Genomic DNA, 21,862 nt, shown 5'->3' with positions numbered 1-21,862 from the left:
TTGAAGTAGAAAATTGCAGCTATTCCAGTCCTTATTAAGTGAATTTCAAGGCATGAAGTGTATAATTCAAGTAGCATGTCCATAACCAAGCAACATCGTGAGTGATTGCAACATATTCCTAAGCCAAGACTGTGAAAACACAACGCATATCTCCTATCATATCAGTCAAAAAACCTTAATTCCCAAACAGAGAGAAGTCAAATGTGCCAACACCAATTAGAATCATGATATATAGAAAATAGTTTGTCAGGAGATGCTTATCTGGGCTACCCCTAAAGCTTCATATTCTGCTGAATATTTTGGTTCATAGCATCCGAGAGCTTCTCTGCAATTCAAATAGGGAAGACCCGTTGAATTTATTTCTCTCCACTAGGCTTTCAAGTTTGATACACAGGATTTGGTATTAGCCTAGCCTGATCTTGTCTAATTAAAAGTAACGGCAGAAGTAGAGATGATAATTTGTAGTTAATCCTGCAGCAATCATAAAAAGAAATGGTTAACCATCTATATGTTTAGCATCTCAAGGGATCAAGATGCAAAAGAGAATGACAATTTTGATTAATATAAAATAAAGGACAAAGTAATAAGCTATGAACCTTACAGGTAGGCTGCCACAAACTTCTCTGGTTGACCTCGGGTGAAAATGTTTTAAATGGAGAACCCCTATTAAAGCAATTCCAAACACATCAGCATCTTTCGATAACTTGCTAATTAAAATAATATTAACAAAGAACTGGATGAATGATTGGTCTAGTATGTATGCCTAAGTAAAGCCAGTATATTACCACCTCAAAATAAGCTTAGAGCAAAAGCACATAGAAGACAGACAGTGGGAGGAGGGTGCAAACAGCCCAAAATAGTCACAAGAGCCAACAATTTTAGTTCATTTAAAAGGAATCATTTGAGATGAGTTGTCTATTTCATTATAAGTCAAAAGATTGGGTTGGGGTGTACAACTCAAACATAAGTATAGATGGGAAAAGAATGTAAACATACCTGAGGGGGATCAAATTTAGCTCCAAGGTTGCTCAGGCTAGCATGTGCTTCTGCATAATCTTTGAAAAATGAGTCTTGATCTACAGCATACTTCTCTGCATATTCCTGCAAGCACTTAAATTGTCAATAGATACAAATTTAGATTGTAATGATAGATTTCATGAAGCTATGTATACTATTCCACCTTAAACGAAGGATCTTCAAAAAGAACAGCATCTGTTGGCAAAACTAGCAGATCTTGGTCTCGTCTCTCTTTAATATCCTATACCAATAATTTAGGTGAAGAATGAGAACAAATAAACCATGTTGTTCCTTCAGACTTCTATACATATTATCATCATCACAAAGAACCTTAAAGTAGGAATTGTCAAATTTCAGCCACTGCACGGTCCATGATTGCCCTCCTGGGGCTCCTGGTCCATCTTTCTGTAATGCAAAATAGAACAGTTCAGGCTCCAAACTCGTTAATGTCGCGGAAAACAACTATCACAACTGGAAATTGCACAGAGGAAATATGTAAATTTCTGGTTTCCTTAAGGATCTCTGAAGAAGCAAAAGCACCATGGCATAGAGGAACACAGCAAGTCACAAAGAGACACATGAGAAAATAGAGATGTCAAACGCAATGCAGCCACATAATTGTCATTGGTGTTAGATGCTACTATGTACTCAGAATTTAAGTTCCTCTCTGATTTTTAAAATCAAGTTAAACTCGCCCAAATTGTAAAAATAAACCAACAAGAACCATACAGTGAATTGTTGCTGGCAAAAAAGAGAATAGCAATGAATGAGAATGACGGAAAAGAGGTGCTTAAAGATAAAATCAACATTGAACAATGAGATACTAGATCTCATGCTTAATATTTCTAAGCTCGGCAACATTGAAATAGATTTTCTTATTTAAATGCTTCAAGCCTCAATTAGTTGATAACTAATACAAATATAGAAATATCAGGTTAAGGTTTTGATACCGTGTATTTTGTTTCGGGCTTGCCCCAGCCACTACGTTCTGGTCTGGATCTCCCCAAAGTGTGAGCCCCAGAAAGTGCGACAATTTCCTGAAAATAAAAATCTGACTAACATACTGCAAGAGAAACATTAATCACCAAGGAAATGAATTTGTAAACAACATATTACCTTATCATTTAGCCCCATCCTGTAGAAGACATCACGCATGAGCAGCAGGGGAAGGGGGGCCAGCATCTAGTGTCATCAAAAGTGAGTTAGTTGCAAATACAAAATAAAAGGGAGACTGCTTTTTGTTATAACATACTGTTAATTAAAAGCATACGGATAAGTCTCTGAATATTAAGGGTGAAGACAAGCAAACTCATAGTAATGAGTCAACTAATCATACAACAAGTGAAATTACTGCAACAGCGGATACATGTCTCCTCCAACACGAGAGTTGAATACTCAGATTAAAGCATTAAGAATGACATGAAAAAGCATCTAAGATCAGAAGAAATAAAACATGCTGGAAAATAAAGCTGGTAAGTCTTACACAAATGACACCAAAATGATCTTAACCCAGTAAATCATCCAACAACTATAGGCTCGTACAACTACATCTGGGGTCGGCATATGAACTCTTACTACCCATGTCACTCTATTTGGAACCATTCATCCAACATTCAATAATCTGGGTTTATCTAACACTAGAGGTTTCCTATGTTTTCTACTAACATACAAATCTGACAAACGGGAAAGGCTCCTACCAACTGTAGGCCTAATGTAAGCATAGCATCATGACTAAGCCTTAATCCCAACTAGCCGGCATTGCCTATATGGATCTTTTGCTTCCATTATATCCTATAGTTTGCTAAATTTGCATGAATTTTGAGAGATTGAAGGTCTTTTCTAACAATTTAGATTGAAGGTCTTTTCTAACAATTTTCTTTAATGTGATTTTAGGTCTATTTTGTTCATTTTTTATACCTTCATTTATCATGGTTCACACCTATACCTATAAACCGGTGCATCTGAAGGTCTACATAGGACATGATCAAACTATCTTAAACAATCTTCTCTCATTTTATCCGGTGTGCTACTTGCACCTTTTGTGGATATGTTAGACCATAGAGGCTAAACATTCAGTCCAATATAACAATGCTGGTCTTCCCTCTGTTCCATTTTATGTGGCACATTTCTTTTTTATTTTGTCCTAAAAAGAATGATACCTCTCCATATTTAGATAAAGATTAACTTTGAACTTCTCATTCCTTAATGACATAATTTTATAGGCATAAGAACGTATTTTGCATATTTTGACTACAAATTCCAAAAGTCTTTCTTTCTTCCAAAACCTTGTGCCCAATCTTATCGCCATATAAGTTGGAACAGAGTGAGCATAAAACTTTCTTTCACTTTAGTAGATGTCCTCCTATCGTATAACACTCTTGGAGCACTCCTCCATTTCAGCCATCTAATTATACTTCTGTGTATTATATTTTCTTTGAAATTGATAATGACTTGTATTCACAGTAAAATTTGAAGCTGAATTGTTATCTTTACAGCAAAAGTATAAGAAGCAACCAACAAAAACTTAAACTTACACTTTTCCTATTAAATCTACCAGGTCTCCTATCTCCCCACACAAAATTTGTTTACACCAAAAATAGAAGAGATTTAGACAATTCATCCTAACTTTCTGGATAGAGCTACTAGTGCCCTAAAAAATTCTAGCGTTCCTTTCCTTCCATATTGTCCACCAAACACAAGCTGGGATGATCTGCCACCAGTCTTCTTCTCCACCTCTCGTCCCTACACTCTTTCAACATCTGAGAAGCTCCACAGTAGTATTAGGCATAGTCCAATTGATAACAAGGATACAAAAGAACATATTCCACAGATTTGTAGTTGTCCTGCAGTGTAAGAAAAGGTGCTTATTGGTTTCACTATCTTGACCACATAAGGTACATCTTGAACAAATCTGAAAACCTCTTCTTTGTAATTTCTTGTGGGTCAGGCATGCCCTCCTTGCAACCAACCAAACAAAACAAGAGATCTTGAAAGGGAATTTTACTTTCCAAATGAGCTTCCAGGGCCAAATCTCCATCAAGATTGTTCTATGGTTGAGGTTCCAGTAAACAGACTAGAAAGTTCCTCTGTTGTTCAATCTCCATTTTAGTCTGGCAGGATAAGCTGAAGTTCCTCCAAAGGAAGCTAAGAGTTGGAGCATATTGGTTAAGCTTTCAATTTCCTAATCATTGAGAGCGCTTCTGAAAATAAGATCCCACCAACCCTCAAACTTGACTGATTTGTGCTTGAGCTCGGAGTCTTACAGAGTATCAGTCAGGAAAGTCGATTGAAGGTTGTTATGGCAAATCCAGCGGTCTGGCCAAAAAGTAGTCTTTCTGCCATCGCCAACTAAGATATCTACATTAGCCCAGAATTCATTCCACTGGAACCTAATAGATTTCCATACACTGGTACCATAAGGGCCATAACTTCTTTAGTAATCCATTGATCTAGCATCCCATACTTCTGGGAAATGAATCTTTTCCATAAAGCATTGTCCTCTGAATTGAATCTCCACAGCCATTTCTGCAACAAACTTTTGTTGTGCAATCCCAAGTTCTTAATGCCCAGCCCACTCTCTTTCGTGTTCAAAATGATTGAGTCCCATTTGACCATGTTCTTGCATCTCCTTTCATCATCACCTTTATTACCTTGCCAAAGAAAATCTCATCTCAGTTTGTCAATCTTTTTCTCTAATCCTTTGGGATTTGGGAAGAGAGACATCATGTATGTAGGGAGGGCATCCAAGACAGAATTAATGTAACTCTGCCACCCAAAGAGAGGTATTGGGTTTTCCACCTTGCCAGCTTCTTGTTACATCTGTCCAAAACTTCATTCCAGATTTCTTTGGATTTGTTTTTGGCACCTAGAGGCATCCCTAGGTACTTAGTGGGGAGGGAACCCACTTGACAACCTAGGTTCCATGCTAGATTCTGAAGATCATTGACTTGATTAACTGGATAGAGTGAACTTTTGCTCCAGTTGACATGAAGGCCAGACAAGGCTTCAAAAATGGTCTGGATTGCTGAGATGTCTGATCTGCTCCACTTCAGCATCACAAAAAACTAGTGAATCGTCAGCCTATAGTAAATGAGTGATCTCCAGATGGCTGGTTGCTAATGGTGGACTGAGAGTCGAAGCCCCTGGTCCAACCATTAGATTTAGCTATCCTAACCATGTGATTAAGACCTTCCATAGCAATCAAAAGTAAGAAAGGTGACAATGGGTCACCCTGTCTGAGACCCCTTTGAGATTGAAAGAAACCCGCTGAACAACCATTTATCAGAACAGAAAACCTGACATTAGAGATGCAAAATTGATCCAGTTTAGCCACTCGTGCCCAAAGCCCATGTCTTCCAGGATCTTTTCGGATAGCCCCAATTGACATGGTCAAAAGCTTTTTCGATATCCAATTTACATAGAATTCCTGGCCTTCCTTGTTTGAATCTGGAGTCCACTAGCTCATTATCTTTATCTATAATACCATTCTATTGATCATACAATATAGATATCTAAACTATTGGCAGTTAGAAACCACAGTACCTTCTAATCTCACCTCAACTTCAGCCACTCTTAAGCTGGCTAAATGTATAGTTCATACTACTTATCCTAAAATTGTTAATCTCTTAAGTGAGAAGATTTTGGTTGACACACTCGCTAGTTTAGTCAATTTACACAATATCATCAACAAATAGCATACACCATGGAACCTCGTCATCCATATTAGGGTAAAGAAGTAGGATACCAATTTAGATAACTAGTGTAAATCCACGATTATGAGAAACTCCTCTATATAGAAACACCCCCCCCCCCCCCCCCCCAAACAAAAAACACACACTTGTAACTGCTCCTTCATAGATATCCTTTATTGTATTCATATCTTCGATATGCATTCTTTTCTTCTCCAATACACACAGGCTCGTGTCAAGTAAAGCTCCTCTTAATACTCATAGGAACTATAACAGATTCAATGAACAAAGACTAATATGTCAAAGCTATTACTTTTTTTTTTTTTTTTTTTTTTTTGATATATAAAAGTAATATCAAAGGTACATATGTCAAGATGGCCATCTAGCACGGCGGCAAACGAAATTCTACAAAATCCTCAGTGTTACTACAGTATCCAAAACCCAATCTGAAAAAGAACTGAGCAATTCCAAAATTTCCCGTAGCGCGACATGGAACTATGTATTACGATGATTGAATATGTAGTAATTCAAGTTATTTCTATCACAGTGACACATTTTGTGTTTTGTGAAGTCGAATATGTTTGAAGCCTTCAGCAATTATTGTGTTTTGTGGAGTGCCCATGTTTGAAGCCCTCATAAATTAAGTGTGAGAAGTTAGTAAGGATCATAAATCTACATGTGTCTTCTTCGAGATTACAGCTATATTATTTGAACATAATTATGCTAGTATTTTTTTTTTCTTTCTTTGGGTAAGGTAAACATTATGCTTTTAGTTAATTTGATAATTGTTAGTCAGCAAGTTTTGTCAACTTGGACAGCTGAGAGAAAATTTAACGAGTGTGAAATTCCCCTTGCATCTATAAGGTAATATGGTTTTTTCCTAATGTCACCATAGACCTTGTCGATAAACCCTCTTCGTCCTCTTTAATCCCTATATAAAAACACACACACAATCTCTTTTGTATCTCTAAGTACCTCATGAAGATAAAAAGTATTAGTAAAAATATACTGTATCTTTCTTTATAACTAAGAAATCTCCAAGGAGCAGTGAAGCAAGGTTAAAATCTCCACGAATAATAGACCGCCCGTCTCCCTTATCCACTTAATACCAAGCCTTTGTCTACGGTAAGGTTCAAACCCGTAATGTGCTCCTAGCGCCCACATCACGCGCTGCACCCTTGACATTGTCTTCATTCAAAGAAAAAATGACAGTACAGTTTCAAAGTTCAACTGTGCCTTTTTTTAGAGAGGTTCAAAGTTCAAGTGCACCAGGTGCAAAATAACAAATCTTCATTAGGTTTCAAAGAGAACAAGCCAAGTTAGGTTTAGATGAAGTGGTCACTATACTAGAGTTAGCAACATAATATGTGCAATGTAAAGTTCATTTGAGTTAAGTTAGTCCAATTTTTCCCCGTAATTTGTAAACTTGGTCCTACGCAAAATTATGTTTTTTTTCAAACCAAGAAGAAGAAGACATGTAAGATTCTCTCACCAGGAAGCCTTCCTTCTTCTGGGCATTGCTCAGGTTCAGACACATCCACTCTCCCATATTTCATGGGAATCTTGGGCCCCCCAGCCTCCTATTGTTTTGAAATAAGCCAAATAATGAGTGAGCGAATTTTGTTGTCAATCCTAAATCAGAAGAGAAACCAATTACCTCAACAGCGGTTGCACTGGCCAGCTGGAATAAATCTGCATAAGTCACACCAGAATACTTGTCCTTGATAGGCTGGAGAAGTTTCAGTGCATTTACAAGTCCTGGATTGCTAGCTTGTCAGACTAACAAAGAAAAGAAAGTCAGCAGAATTTGTAACAATGTAGTGAAGACTTACCAGCATTGGCTCCATGTTTCAGTTCGACTTCAAATCTTAAGCTTCCATTAGCTCCACCTCTTTGAGGCCACTCCTCAATATTCTTGTTGTAAGTACCAGCATCGTGCCAGCCCAAACGAACCTGGAACCATTTAGAAGTGTTAAACTGCGTTCTAGATTTCTCCCCAGTGGCATTGGTAAGCATAGCTAAACAAACTTGTAATAAACTCCTTTATTTTAGCCAAACGCATCACAATGAATAGCTAAATGTCATAATAGAGGGCATCATCCTTTGGAGTGAGCCAAACACAGAGTGATGAGCTGATATTTAGGGACCCTCAGCTGCTCAAAATAACAGAGAAAGATAAAGAGAGAGTCGAGAAAATGATCATGTATTAGAACAGGATACAGAAGTTAAAGAGATACCACAAATATATTACTAGATGAGCACAAGACAAAACCTACAAGTTGTGCCAAAATTCTATAGTTTACGGACCAAACAACTCGTGTTATCATTGTGCTGGCATAAAAGAGGAAATTCAGTATACAATTATCTCTATGCAAACCAAACAATTGAAAGGAGATTTTTAAAGCATTTCTTTGAACAGCCTTTCCCTAGTACAATCTCAAAGGAGTGACGTGTAGTATATAATGACAAAGCTTCATTTGCTCGAAGCACTCATCCAAGCTTCGTTAGAAAGTATCTACAAGGATATTTAATTTCATATTCGAAGGGGACATTAGAAGTATTTTTAGGTTCCGCAATGTAGCAGATGCAACTTTGTTCACTCTCATATTTCTCCACTCCCTCATCTTTAGTAGTTGGGAGATAACGTCAGTAAATAAGATAAGTACCATAGATTTGAGCAGAAGGCATATCACTTTTGCTCAATCAACTACTTTAACCTTCATTGATTGGTTAAAAGCATTTGCAGAATCCCTTTATTTTCTGATTCGGAGTCTGTGTCTCATGTTTTGTGACAATAACAGCTCTTGAAAATTTTATTCTTCTCTAAGTACCATTAAAAGCTACAAACCGATGTTGATGAATATTGGCAAGTTCATTAGTTTACAGGTGATGTATTCAAGTTCATTCATTTAGGGGCCGTTTGGTAGCTGGTTTGGAGGTGAGTGATGCAGGTCTATTAAAATCCTGCATAAGTAATACCATTTTTGGTAGCTAGTTAGGAGGTAGTTATTCATATATAAAATTAATACAGTGTCTGGTTTGCAATTTAGAAACCCACATAACTAATACATGTATAAGTTATGAGGAATATCTGAATTATTTTATGCAGGAGAGAAGGTGGAAAAACTAATTACATGAATAACTAAACCCTGAATGACTAATCCCTCCATAAAATAATACATAGATTCTCTCGTAACTAATCATTGTATTACTAATACCTGCATAACTCTAACCAGCTATCAAACGACCCCTAACAGGTTTAATCATACTGAACAGTTCCACTCAACAACCAAAAAAGATCAACGTGGAAGGAGAAATTACCAAAATAGGATGACAAAACTTAGTCTTAAGTAGCTCTTTAATATCCTCTCTGGCACTTTTCAATTGATCAGGATCAGATGCAGCACATTTAGGCGATGATACAGTGCTAAAACTTCCACTTGATACTCGAACCAATGATTGCTTCTACAAAACAGTAATAATACATCATCAATAAAACGATTAAAAATACAATTCAAAAAGTGAAGGAAGCATTGAAAGACCTGGTAGCGAAACACGTGGGATAAAAGAGGAGATGATTTAGGGCACTTAAGAGGTGACACGTGAGAGGATGAGAAATAGAGTTTGGTGGAGGAGCTGGTGAATTTGATGGAGGGGAGGAAACGAGAGGCGGCGCCGGTGAGAGAAGCCATTGAAGAAAAGTTGGTGGTGGGTGAAGTGAGAAAAAGGCGAATAGCAAATGGTTGTGTTTTCTTTTTTGTTTTATACTATTGGGTAGTGCGAGCGTGGAGACAGTGTGGCTTCCATTGGACCAGGCGTCGAGCCAACATACAATATAATAAGCTAATGCTACTATGCTAGTATGTTACCTACCACCTACAGAAAGTTGAAATGACACTCCCGCCCATGGAATATTTAAAAGATATAGTACATGATTGATACAATCTTTTTACTTTATCAGTATCAGCTACAAAATGAAAAAGTTAATTTGGTTAAGAAAAAAAACATTAAGGTGCCGTTTGGCTATAAAAATTATTCACTTTTTTCTAGAAATTTTTTTCACTTTTTCACTTTTGGGCGTTTGCCAATATATCAATACAACTTGAAGCAGATTTTCGGAATACCAAAAACTCAAAAAAATTATTTTTCATATTTTTTTTTACTTTTTTACAACTACATTTCACCAAAAATTACAATTTCAAAAATTATGGCTAAACACAACTCCAACTTCAAAAATTTCAAAAAAAGTGAATTTATTTTTGGTATTTATGGCCAAACGGCTACTAAGTTACTGGTTTATTATTTGCATGTGTTGGCATCTTTTGAGAAGAAAGAAAAAATCGAGTAATTATTACTCTACAGTTGTATGAATTTCTTTTACTATATTTTGTTATTAATAGTAATTGTATATGTATATTACTAAGGAGAAGAAGTTTGGGCAAAATTCTTAGTTGTTATCAAATTTGGGTTGGTAGATTGCTTTGGATTGAACGAAGCCTATAGTCAAAAGGATAATAGACAGTATTCTGGAGTGCGTGGTTGACCTCCGATTGTCTCTTTGTGCTTTCTCTAGGGCCACTATACAATAACATAATGTAGACCTAAATTTTCTTTCAAAAAAGTTAAAGAATTTCATTTCCAAATTCACACAATTCTTGGGTTTATCTCTGTATAGGATAAAATTCGTAGACGCCAAGTGGACTAATCAGAGGATGACATGTGGCAATGCTGATAAATCAGATTAGAGCGAATAAACGAGGGGCTCCGAGAAAGCATAATGATGCTCCGAAGGAGTAACTTGGCAGCCGCTTCCTAAGACAGAAATTAGAAGAGGCCGGAGAAGCAAGCCAACTCACCGATCAAACATCATTCAATGTGCAGCCGTTGCAAGAAACCCCAGGTCTTCCTCCGGTCTTAAATGTGCATTATTGCCCTTCATTACTATTCTTTGTCATAGCATTAAATCCCTCTATTACCTTTTATTACCTTAGTCATTAATATGGGTAATAAAGAGGGCGTGATTTGTGGATCATGCACCCCATAGCTCTAGTATAAATAGATGTGCTCATCTCATTATAAATATCATCTGAAACATTATAGAACAATACAGAGTATTCGTATTATTCGTAGCATTTGGTCTTTCTTGCTTAATTCGTGGTGTTTATAGTGATTCACCACCCGGAGACTCTAGCTCAAAGCCTCTCCAAGACCCAAGCTACACAACTAACTATGCTTTACTTCCATTTGTCATGTTAATTATTACTTGCTCTTTCATAATTTTGGTTACACTGATCCACGTGTCCTTGACCACGTAACCGTAACGATTTTTCGTGTAAACAGTTTGGCACCCAGCGATGGGCCAGGACAATTGTGGTATCAATGTGACCCTGTCAATTACACTAGTTTTCTTTAGATCTTATTGTTAGATTCAATTTCTGCAGATATGACAAACACTGCTGATGATCAAACTCATCTCACTGTAACACTCCGTAAATTCAGGTTAGGTGTGAATATGTAAAACCAGTATTAAGATGATATTTTAGCTATTCTGGTGATAAACAGTCGTTTCAAAGTTAAACCCAAAAAGTGGAGTTTTTAAGGGCTTCTAAATTCGTCTAAGTCTGGAAGACGTCTTACTATTTACCATTTTTCGAATAGTTGCGTTGAGAATCTGAGAAAACTCAAAACATGAAAGTTGTAGGTCTTTGAAATACCTTTCCAACGGTAGGTCTCCCACTCCAGAGGAGCTACGTACAAAAGTTATGTCCGTTTTACTAAGCAATAGTCGGCAGTCGCGTCGCAAGTGTGCCGCGGTTAGAACGTGGTTCTGACCAAAATAGTGCCTTGTGAAGCGTGGCAGGGGTGCCGTAGATGGTCTGATCAGAGGTGGTTCTGCAACACAGGGGTGCCGCGGCCCATTGTTTTTCTAGTTTCGAATTTTATAAGTTTCCTACTTCGTTATATTCATTCCCACTTCGTTTTGGCCGACTTTTTGAAAGGAAACAACCCTAAAACTTCCCCAAAACATCTAAGGTAAGTTCTTGATCAATTATCATCATTACTTCATCATTCTAACATTAAATTGACACTAGTTCATATTCTAAAAACCCTAGATTCTTGAAACCCAAAAAAGAGAGAAAGATGGGACGTTTGGTGGCATTTGAGATTCCTTCAAAAAGGTATGATCCTTGACTTTTTTGATGTTATTGAAAGGGTTTAGACTAGTGTAAGTTATCCTATGGGATTAGAATTCATGAATAATTCACGAAGTATTCAAGAACACGTTCTAGACATGAAAATTCTAGTTTTTCTATAAAAGGGGTATATGGGTAGAATTAGATTAAAGCTCTAATTTTTCTCATCTAAAACCATTGTAGATTGATTGTTGAACCTTGAGAATTCTTTTTTGCTAGCTTTTAGCGGGATTTGAGGTATGTCTCTTTTTAAACATACTCTTTTGAATGGTTTTTATAAACTCTTTGGTTGTGGTTTGTGTGTGGGGGGACAAGCCCACATTGTACTATATTATGTATGTATACGTATTCATGATTGTTTTTTTTTCCCCTTTAAAGGATGATTGAAAAGTTAGATATAAATCTTTGGTGTTTGAACTCGAATTAACCCATAAGAGATGTGTAACTTGAAAATTGAAAGGGTTGACTATTTCATGTGAGGGTTCTATAATGGATTGTGTTGAACTTGTTTAAAGAAGTGAACTCGGTTTTCCAACACTGAAATGGCTCGATATACCCATATGATGGGATGATGAACATAATCCGTAAGTAATAATGTGACTATCATGATATGACTTATGATTCAGCTTTCATGCTATGATTGAGATTTGGTTTCGATGCTATGATTGTAATTGTTTGTATTTGGTCCTGTATGGGAAAGTTGTGCTAGTCCAGAGGATGATTAGCCATTATGGGTCCTAACGTACGATACGAGTATTGTTGTGTCAGTCCAGAGGACGATTATCCCCGAGGCGTATAACTCAGTGCATCTATTGTTGTGTCAGTCCAGAGGACGATTGACCTCCGAGGCATATAGCTCGGTGCATCTATTGTTGTGCTAGTCCAGAGGATGATTAGCCTCCGTGGTTTCCTAGCCCGGAGTATCGATTGATTGATTTGCCTGTGAGTGGCTTGTTTCGTATTTTGGAAGCCTACGAGTGGCTTGTTTCGTATCTTTGTTGCCTGTGAGTGGTTTTTCATGATAATGAACTTGTTCGCCTTGGAGGGGCTTGTTGATGATGTTGGTCTCGTATTGAAAAGACTCAAATGATAATAAATGGTATACTGAATCGTAAAAATATATATACTTGCCTTGGTGGTTTTCTATTGTTGATTTTGAGTTATACGATTGATCTTGTCTTTGATTTTAGATTATTCTATTGGAACTGTTTTCACTAATCATTATTGTATTATTTTATTATATTACTTATTGTCTCCGAGACACTCACTGAGTACCCAGTACTCAGGCATACCATTGTTGTTTTTGATGGTATATTAGGTAATGAAGAAAAACAGGTACAGACAGATCTAGCGTATTAGGAGTACTTGCTGATTTCCAGACTTTTGGTGAGCCCACACCTTCATTCGTGGGATACCCTCTATTTTACTTATTGCTTTTAGTTTTTGGGCTGCGTCCCGATGAGTTAGACGTTTATTCATTATCTTAGAGGCTCTATAGATAGATGTTATTTTGTGGGTATTAGTTGAGTCGTTGTTCGACTCTCATGGGTATTTCTACGCTTTGACAATCTATTTATTACAGACTTCCGCTGATTTTGTTTCTTAATTTTTGAGCATGTGTTTGTCTAGTTACTTTATAACGTCTTCTAATTGGTTAATGAAAGATTATAAAAAAAGGGACTTGTTGTTATTAATTCATAAGGTGCTTCCGGTGTTGTTCATAGCATCGGATGCCTGTTACTTCCAGGGAGGGTTTTGGGGCATGACACTCACTCCCGGAAATAACAATGGAGCAACTGCCCCCGGAAATGGTCTAAATCAACGGGTTATAGAGGAAATAACGCCTGCTGAAGAAACCCCCCAATAAGCAATACAGTCATACAGATCATGAGGGAGCAACATCGGTCAATGATGGAAGAGATGAAATCCATGAGACAAACTATCTCAAAGACTTTCTAGCAATCCAAATGTCGGAGTTAGAAGGCCCGGGGGCACTCCTCCGGTACCAACTATCAGAAACAATACACCCAATGGAGATCGATCGGAGGGAAGGACCGCGGGGAATGAAGACGCATCCGGGAGCGAATCCATCCGAGATTATCCTTTCCGGACACAAGTCTTGCAATTTATGAAAGACATAACTGATAAGATAAACAAAGCGCTAAGAAAGCGAAAAAGAACGTGAAGGAGTTGCAAGCCCGTATGGATCAAATACCGAGGGCTCCGCTAGTCGTGGAGGGCCCATATAATAATGTAGAATAAAATGTAATGATGTGCAATTCACTGGCCAAATACACACTGTACACACATGCTACCGATGTCATAGCTCAGTAGTCATGACCTGCAAGGGACCCATGGTGTCCATGTACCACTCGTTCCGGACTCACTCCTCGGACCCAAGCATAAACCTCCGCTCCGGAAAGAACCTCGGACGCGAGCCACATCAATGTATCCCTCGTTTTCGGAACGAACCTCGGACCACGAGCCATAATCTAGGTCACATATGTGCCTTTCCATATATCTGTACGTAACGGTATTTCCTGCCCTCTTATTATCCACGCTCAAATCATCAAGTACCATGTATCAAATAATATCACAAATTCAACAAGAAGATTATATTAACTTCTTCACTAATTTGACATCACAATGTAGGTCTCAACGTATTCCAGTTCATTAATACGTATGGACTATGAACAATTAGCAATATCAATGTCAAACACAAGGCATCATGCCACAAGTCTTCCAAACTATTTCCATCATGCATGAGTGTATGAATGCATATATGAGTGTAAAGGGGGTAGATCAATGCAAACCAATAAAGCAACAGTGAAGGTACAAGTCACAAAACCACAAGTCATATCAAGACTTGGATCAACTCAGCCATGGAATGAATCATACAATCGTCTCAACCAATATAATAGTCTATGTCCCTCTTTACTTCCACATGTAGCAAGTACGTCTCCCAACTAAGTCTTGTATTATAAGAAGCTGCACTCTTCTATATATTATCATCAATAGTAAATCATACATCAAGTGTTCATCTACGTACTATCATAAATATGTAAACCATAATTTAGGTCTAAACTTAGTATCTTTCCTTTCTCCGATACAACACGACAATTTAGGCAATAAGCCTAATCACAATAACAGGGAAACAAGTCACCATCAACAACAATCAACCTAATAGAAATCCATCCCGAATCACCACAGTATGAATACAACTACACCTCATATTTCAGTACATAACGTAATGGTGACGAGCCCACAAAATCAGAAGTCATACCAACCTAGCTAATATCCAACCAAAACACCATGTCTGAAGACCTAATCATGCTTTTTCCCGTTAATTCTACACAATACATACGTTTCACTAATCAAAGTCTAACTAAAGTAAGCCGTAACCTACCTGGAATGCCGAGTAATACTCTCGAATCGCCAAACCTTAGCCTTGCCTTCTCTTTGGAGAACCTCAAAATGATTAATGTCTATTAAAGATGAATTCTATATCAGAATACGAATCTAAGGATACCCATATTGCCATAGTTTTACCCAAAACCCAAAATGGACCCAAAATAGCCACACCCAAGCCACAAGGGCAAAACTATAATTTTATTAAAAATTCAGATACAATATAGTCAAAATAGTACTCTACAGGTCTAAATGAGTCCAACGATACCCATATTGCTATACTTTTAGAAAAATGTCCAAAATACCCCTATAATGTGAAACCGGGTTCATGAGCGTAAAATGAGAAATTTAGTGCATAATTATGTTACCCATCATCTGGTTAACCTTCAATCTTAATTTCATGAAATTTTATTCATCACAAGATATTTGAATTCATCTTTCCTATTTTTAGCCCTAGGGTTCTTAACTCATTAATTCTTCACAATTAGTGGTCGTTTAGTATGCGGACAAATTTATGCTGGGATTATAGTCCTGGGACTAAATAATCCCTGGATTATTTAGTACTAGTCCTTTGTTTGGTTCATTGGATTAAAGATGGGATATACCATGTATAATTCAAAGCATGTGTTTGGTTTGAAGTTGGATAAACCTAGATAAAGTTTTCATTTCCAATTTTAACCTTGATATTCCAATGGCTCATTGTGCATAAGTGCAAAAACATACAAGAGATCCAACTTGGTGCATAGGTTATAAATTACCCATTATAATGAACTCTCACTAGTTTGTTTCCTTTTTTTTCTTACAACTTTGATTAGTCACTCAAGCTAACTGAAACTGAAACTGAAACTAGGTGCTGGAAATGCAAGAATTGTGCATAAAACTATGCAAAAATGATGCAGAAAACGCAGAAATTATGCATAAAAATGCAAAAACTGAAGCCAAAAAATGCAGAAAACTGTGCAAAATGGATGCAGAAAATGTGCAGAAAAATGCCAAAACTGAAGCCAAAAAATTGCGTAAATCTGGCAAAAATGATGCGAGAAAATGCGAATCAGCAAAAATGATGCGAAAAAATGCAAAAAGCATTCAAAAATGATGCAGAAACGTGTAAAAATGATGCAGTAAAATGCGAAAGCTGTGCAAAAATGATGCGGCGTGTAAAAATGATGCGTAAAATGCAAAAATCGGTGTAAAAATGATGCAGAAAATGCAAAAACTGTGCAGAAAAATGCAGAAACAGTAAATGATGCAGAAACTGTGAAAAAATGTTGCAGAAAATGCATAAATTGTGCAAAAATATTGCAGAAATGATGCAGAAACTGTATAAAAATGAGTGCGTAAAACTGAAACTAAGATTTATAGAAACATACACAAAATACCATACCATAAGAAAAGTTCAAAATACATGATTAGCATTCATATATAATATTTACATTTGCATCCTCATGCTCTTCTCCGTCACATATCAAGTTTATAGAGCGGAGGCATCAAAATATAATACAACCATTAAACCTTTTGAAGATCGTGAATTTAGCAAAAATTATCAACCCATGGCCAGCCCGTACAATCATATTATGTACTTGGAAACCTATCATTGACAACCATCCAAACATATAACATTGACATCTACATCCTCATGCTCTTCCGACTACATATCAAGTTTATAGAGCTGATGCTTCAAAAACAGATACAATCATTAACCCTTTTGAAGGTCGTCAATTTAGCAAAAATATCAACCCATGGCCAGCCCTTACAATCATATTCATATACTTGGAAACATGTCATTGACAATCATCCACACAATGTTTTGACGTTGAAGTTCACCCATTCGTAAGAACAAATCCATTTTTCTAACATCAGAAGTAAGCCCCATTGATGCTTTGATTTGTTGATCTGGACTATACAACTCTTGCTAGCGGGATGAAAGGATATCTAAAACTTTTCCACGAATTTCAGATTCATCACGCGCCCCAAACATGTCAATTAAAGCACCCATTATTTTGCCGTGATTTGTCGTAAATTCCTTCATAACATCAACTAAATCCCTTAAAGCTGTCTCGTTAACATCTTCAACAGTTCTTTTTCTTTTTTTGCTTTTCTCTTTATCATTGACATTAGAAGAGGAGCTTCTAGTATTTTTACCTTGTTGTTGGTTTTGTTGGTGTTCGGGATTTACACTTTGAGAAGCTCTATCTGCACTTTGAGAAGCTCTACTAGGTCTATGAGCATTTTCCGCTTCTCCAGGGGCTACATCAGGTTCATGTCTAGCATCTTCTTCATCATCTTCATCATCAACTTCAATAAGAAATCCTAATCTCCTGTCATTAGAAACTCCTTGACCTTGGCTCCTAACAATTTCCTCAAAAGCATCTTCCGGCCCTTCTGCAAACTCTCCCGTTCCTCTATCTTTTCCAAATATTTCTTCCCAATCCTCGAACAATGGCCATGTCTTGTTTTGCATTCCTTTGGCATTTGGATCAGCCTATAATAAAATAAGATAAAGCAACATATTCGATCAACATACGTACTTTATAAGTATACAAATTAATACCACAAACCATACAAATTGATGCAAAGAAAAGGAATAAGTCCAAGAATAGACATGATATTATAGTCTTGACATAAAACAATATTACTTCCTTTAGTTAAGTTAGTGAAGTTCACAATCCTAACATAGAGCTAAGGCAGTAGTCTTGACATAAAACAATATTACTTCCTTTAGTTAAGTTAGTGACTTTAGAATTTGAGGACAAGCATAGTAAAGAGCCAAACTACTAAAGCCATATCTCTCTTTTACTTGGCATATGCAACAGAAATCACATGTTAAGAAACTTTATTAACAACATATTCGATGAGCAGAAAATAAAATTTTCATTACCTTAACAAACTCATCCCATTTGCTCGGATCATCAACTGTAATTCTTCCTTCACCATATTGAAAGCCCAAACCACTACGACTTTTTAATAAAGCTATAGTCCCGTAATCCTTCTTCCATGCTTTCATTTTAGAATTAATATGTGGTTGAGATTTCAATCCACAGTTAGGATGGATTTTGTTTAAATAAAGCTCCAATTCCGTCATGTACCCGGGCCTAAAGGTGCCATTATCCGCTTTCCAAACCTTGACACACAAATCCTTTAAACCATCAATAAGAGTGCGTTCTTCTTCTAGTGTCCATGACCTTCGGCTCTGAGGTGTTGCTCAGCTTGACCTTTTTGATGATTAGTCAGAAGTTGATGTGTGATTACTCATTCCGTCAATATGATCTTGACCAAAGCTGATCAAATAAACAACATAGCAAGAAATGAGCAAGTATTTGCTATTTGCAATCAAATAATTAAGAACCTTAACAAGAAGATGTAAAGTCACTTACTAACTTATGACTCACTTATAAATATTTTATCCATCACCAAAAAAAAAATATATACAACTAAATTGTTCAGGAAAACTAATAATGCGAGACTAACTCATTGATACCCGCTTTATATTAAAAAAGAAGTAAAAACATACGTCAAGATTCACTACTTGTCTTCAAAAAGATATTGTTAGATATACATTAAGGTGAAGTGTCTCCACAAACAGCAATGTGAGACATACAAAAAGATTCACTATTTGTCTTCACAAAATATCACTAGCTACTACATCTTCCAATGGACGAAAACGATACCAAAAGTGTACAAGCACCACAAAATGACAACATAACTTAAAAATTACAAAGACTAATTGCTAGATCTTTCATTCCACATAGACTGAGCTAGCTCATCCCTCCAAGTGGTCCACTCATCGGATGGTTCAACGGTATCAATATTTCCATGTTCAGGTTCATGTTGATGCTCCATGGTGAATTCTGTTTCCATGTCTAACGGATCAACTTCCATCTCTCTTCGAATGAAATTGTGTAACAAACAACATGCACTAATGATTCTAGTATGAATCTTAACCGAGTACCACGAAGGACTTCTAAGAATTCCCCAACGTCCTTTCAATACACCAAATGCTCTTTCAATAACATTGCGCGCCCTAGCATGCTTCATATTAAACAGCTCTTCTCGGCATTGAGGTGGTGGATTGTCACCTTGCCAATCCCTTAGCCGCATATCTATATCCTCGATAAGGGGACAAAAAACCATTTCCATTTGTATATCCTCCGTCACATAAATAATCATTGCCTAAAAAATATAAACAATAATATAATTACTTTAAAATATTATTCTATTTTTGAGGTAATAAGAATAGACAAGTCTTTCTGTATAAAGCATACCCTCGGGTACTTTCAAACCATTCCTTCGTACAACAGCATCTCGCAATACACGACATCAGCGGCTGATCCCTCCCAACCAGGTAAGACATAAGTAAAGTTAAGATTTCTATCACAAACCCCCAAGACATTAGTTGCTATATCTCCTTTCCATGTCCTGTATCTTGGCTTATCTATAGTTCGAACTCTAATGGGAATGTAAGTACCATCCAATGCACCTAGACAACCCTATAAAATAAATTAACAAAATACTTACAAGATAATGTTTTAAATATTTCTATAGTAAATCAAATGTTATATTGAAATTTACCTACCTTAAACCATTTCCATCGATCATCAGTCTCATCTTCGGCCACTAGATTAGGACTAACAAGTAATAATGGAGTTAGTTTGAGAATTGCTCTTAGACATTCATTAAAGGCTTTACTTACACTCCACCCCAATCTAATATAATCAACTTTGATAGACCTGTTCTTCTCGTGATGAGCCAAAATATTTAAGAACATTGCTAGCTTTTCAGTGCTTGACATATTGTTAGTGTCTGTCAATCCTCCAATATTCGTGGCTAAAGAAGCTAAAATGTGAAAGGCCTTTCTATCCATCCTAAGCTTATCAATACATACAATATCACTGTCACGAATGATAGAATTTAGGTGAGACATGATTTTAGGAATTCTAGCACCTGTGCTATATCGAGTGACCCGTCTATTTCTAGATTGTCTTCTTAAAATTATGTTGTAAATAGCCATAAAAAGACAAATAAAGACAACATATGAATGCACCATAATCTCCTCAAGGATGATAAAGCATTCGACATCGCACAATTGTTGAGGATCCATAGACACCTATTTGTTATTTAAAAATTGCAAAATCATTATTAAACTGAGTATATATACTGAAACATAGATATTACATAATATAAAAAGGCGAGTTCTTGTTTTCTTCTCATGTACAAATAAATTTCACCATTGTTACTATCGGTCACTAGAACAAACAAGTTTCACAAAAGAGTTACGTTTTTCACCGCAATACGGTCCTCTTTTATAATTGGTGACAATTAGAAATAGTATAGTCAGCTATAAACACAATGATTCTAGTTGAATCATAACACAATGATTCTAGTTGAATCATTACATCAAAAGAAGGTAAAAGTCGTCAATATCCCGCTAAATCTCCATTAGTAACATAAAAATAACATTGAAAAATTCGAAGCTTCAAAAAATCAAAACCAGTACAACAAAAATCCAAACCCCAACATTAGTGATTACAAAATGTGAATCTTTCTCTCATTTTCAAAAAAGTTTAACCATTTCTCCACATTAGTACTGACAAGAGGAATACAACCGAAGAAATCTAAGAGGAACTCGATTTAGCATGGTATTACTCCGAGAGAAACTAAACAATAAGACCTACTTTATTCAATGATCAATAAACATACAAAATAAAAAAAATAATTAATAAAAAATAAAAATTTACAAGAAGAGGAAAATAAAAATAAAAAGAGGAGGAAAACATGAAGTAGAAGGGAGAAGATTTCTTGTGATACCAAAAACTTATCAATTTGTAAGTAGAATGGTAAAGGGTTTTTTTTTTTTTTTTTTTTTTAATGATAATAGATACATTGTAAAGTAACAGAAAAGTAGAAGAAAATAAAAGGACAAACTTACAGAGATGGATTTCTTGGAGTATCAATATGTTGGATTTCTTGGAGTATTAATCTCCCATAGCTGAGTGCCCAAAGCTCGGGTGGGAGAAGTGAAGATGAGAAAAGAAATTTCGGAACAGCGAATACGTATATATGAAACGAGGTTAAGGGGCAAGATGGTCATTTAGAAAAGTTATCCCAACATATATTAGTACCGGTATTAGTTATACCAACTAGAAAAGGGGATAATATTATCCCAATTTATGGTATAATTTTGTACTAGTACTAATTAATAACTCAAACCAAACATGGTACTAATTTCACCCATATCCTATCTTATACCCTCTACCAAACGACCCCTTAGTGTATAGGATGACTATGAGATGATGATAATCGAAAAATAAATAATGAATACTATGTTAGAATCTTACCCCACAGTGCTTGTGAATGCTTTTCAATTTCTCTCTCCCCAACCCTCCAACTATTGAAGGTTTCATCAAATCTTGGGTTTTAATCTTGCACCCACCATTAATGGAGCTTAAGCTTGTCATGGGATTTGAGGAAGGAGAAATAATGAATCACGTAAGGGTTTTCACTTACCTTTAAGGAGGAACTTCACCCTAGCCCTAGGAAAATAGCCTCTCACATTCT

The 21,862-nt window shown here is 36.4% G+C and overlaps 3 protein-coding genes across 3 annotated transcripts; all 3 read right to left on the bottom strand.

Moving 5' to 3' along the window:
• Positions 1-9,444, bottom strand: LOC132051883 (probable L-ascorbate peroxidase 6, chloroplastic/mitochondrial). Its single transcript, XM_059443135.1, is given in 13 exon segments — positions 1-471; positions 602-663; positions 997-1,101; positions 1,181-1,258; positions 1,348-1,422; positions 1,968-2,054; positions 2,134-2,170; positions 2,172-2,199; positions 7,198-7,285; positions 7,363-7,463; positions 7,538-7,658; positions 9,027-9,170; positions 9,248-9,444. Coding segments are annotated over 12 exon segments (1,029 nt in total). The 5' UTR covers positions 9,398-9,444; the 3' UTR covers positions 1-471; positions 602-648.
• Positions 9,445-17,219: 7,775 nt separating this feature from the next.
• On the bottom strand, positions 17,220-21,323 carry LOC132053860 (uncharacterized). Its single transcript, XM_059445956.1, has 2 exons — positions 21,234-21,323; positions 17,220-17,789 (listed from the first exon to the last, which is right to left on the bottom strand). Exon 2 carries the CDS (start codon positions 17,766-17,768, stop codon positions 17,220-17,222), a length of 549 nt encoding a protein of 182 aa, XP_059301939.1. The 5' UTR covers positions 17,769-17,789; positions 21,234-21,323.
• LOC132053859 (protein ANTAGONIST OF LIKE HETEROCHROMATIN PROTEIN 1-like) lies at positions 19,028-20,168 on the bottom strand. Its single transcript, XM_059445955.1, has 3 exons — positions 19,881-20,168; positions 19,588-19,794; positions 19,028-19,477 (listed from the first exon to the last, which is right to left on the bottom strand). Exons 1-3 carry the CDS (start codon positions 20,166-20,168, stop codon positions 19,028-19,030), a joined length of 945 nt encoding a protein of 314 aa, XP_059301938.1.
• Positions 21,324-21,862: the final 539 nt, after the last annotated feature.

Source organism: Lycium ferocissimum, chromosome 4, assembly GCF_029784015.1.
Source record: "Lycium ferocissimum isolate CSIRO_LF1 chromosome 4, AGI_CSIRO_Lferr_CH_V1, whole genome shotgun sequence".
In the NCBI taxonomy this organism is placed as follows: Eukaryota; Viridiplantae; Streptophyta; class Magnoliopsida; order Solanales; family Solanaceae; genus Lycium; species Lycium ferocissimum.
This window is presented reverse-complemented; position numbering and strand designations above follow the sequence as displayed.

Bases quoted from the DNA above. Each gene is read 5' to 3' on its own strand.
- LOC132053859 (XM_059445955.1), bottom strand. From the start codon at position 20,168: ATGGATAGAAAGGCCTTTCACATTTTAGCTTCTTTAGCCACGAATATT. The intron at 19,795-19,880 runs GTAGGTAAATTT...TTTATTTTATAG, and splicing joins ATCGATGGAAATGGTTTAAG to GGTTGTCTAGGTGCATTGGA. The intron at 19,478-19,587 runs GTTTGAAAGTAC...TATATTTTTTAG, and splicing joins TGCTGTTGTACGAAGGAATG to GCAATGATTATTTATGTGAC.
- LOC132053860 (XM_059445956.1), bottom strand. From the start codon at position 17,768: ATGCAAAACAAGACATGGCCATTGTTCGAGGATTGGGAAGAAATATTT.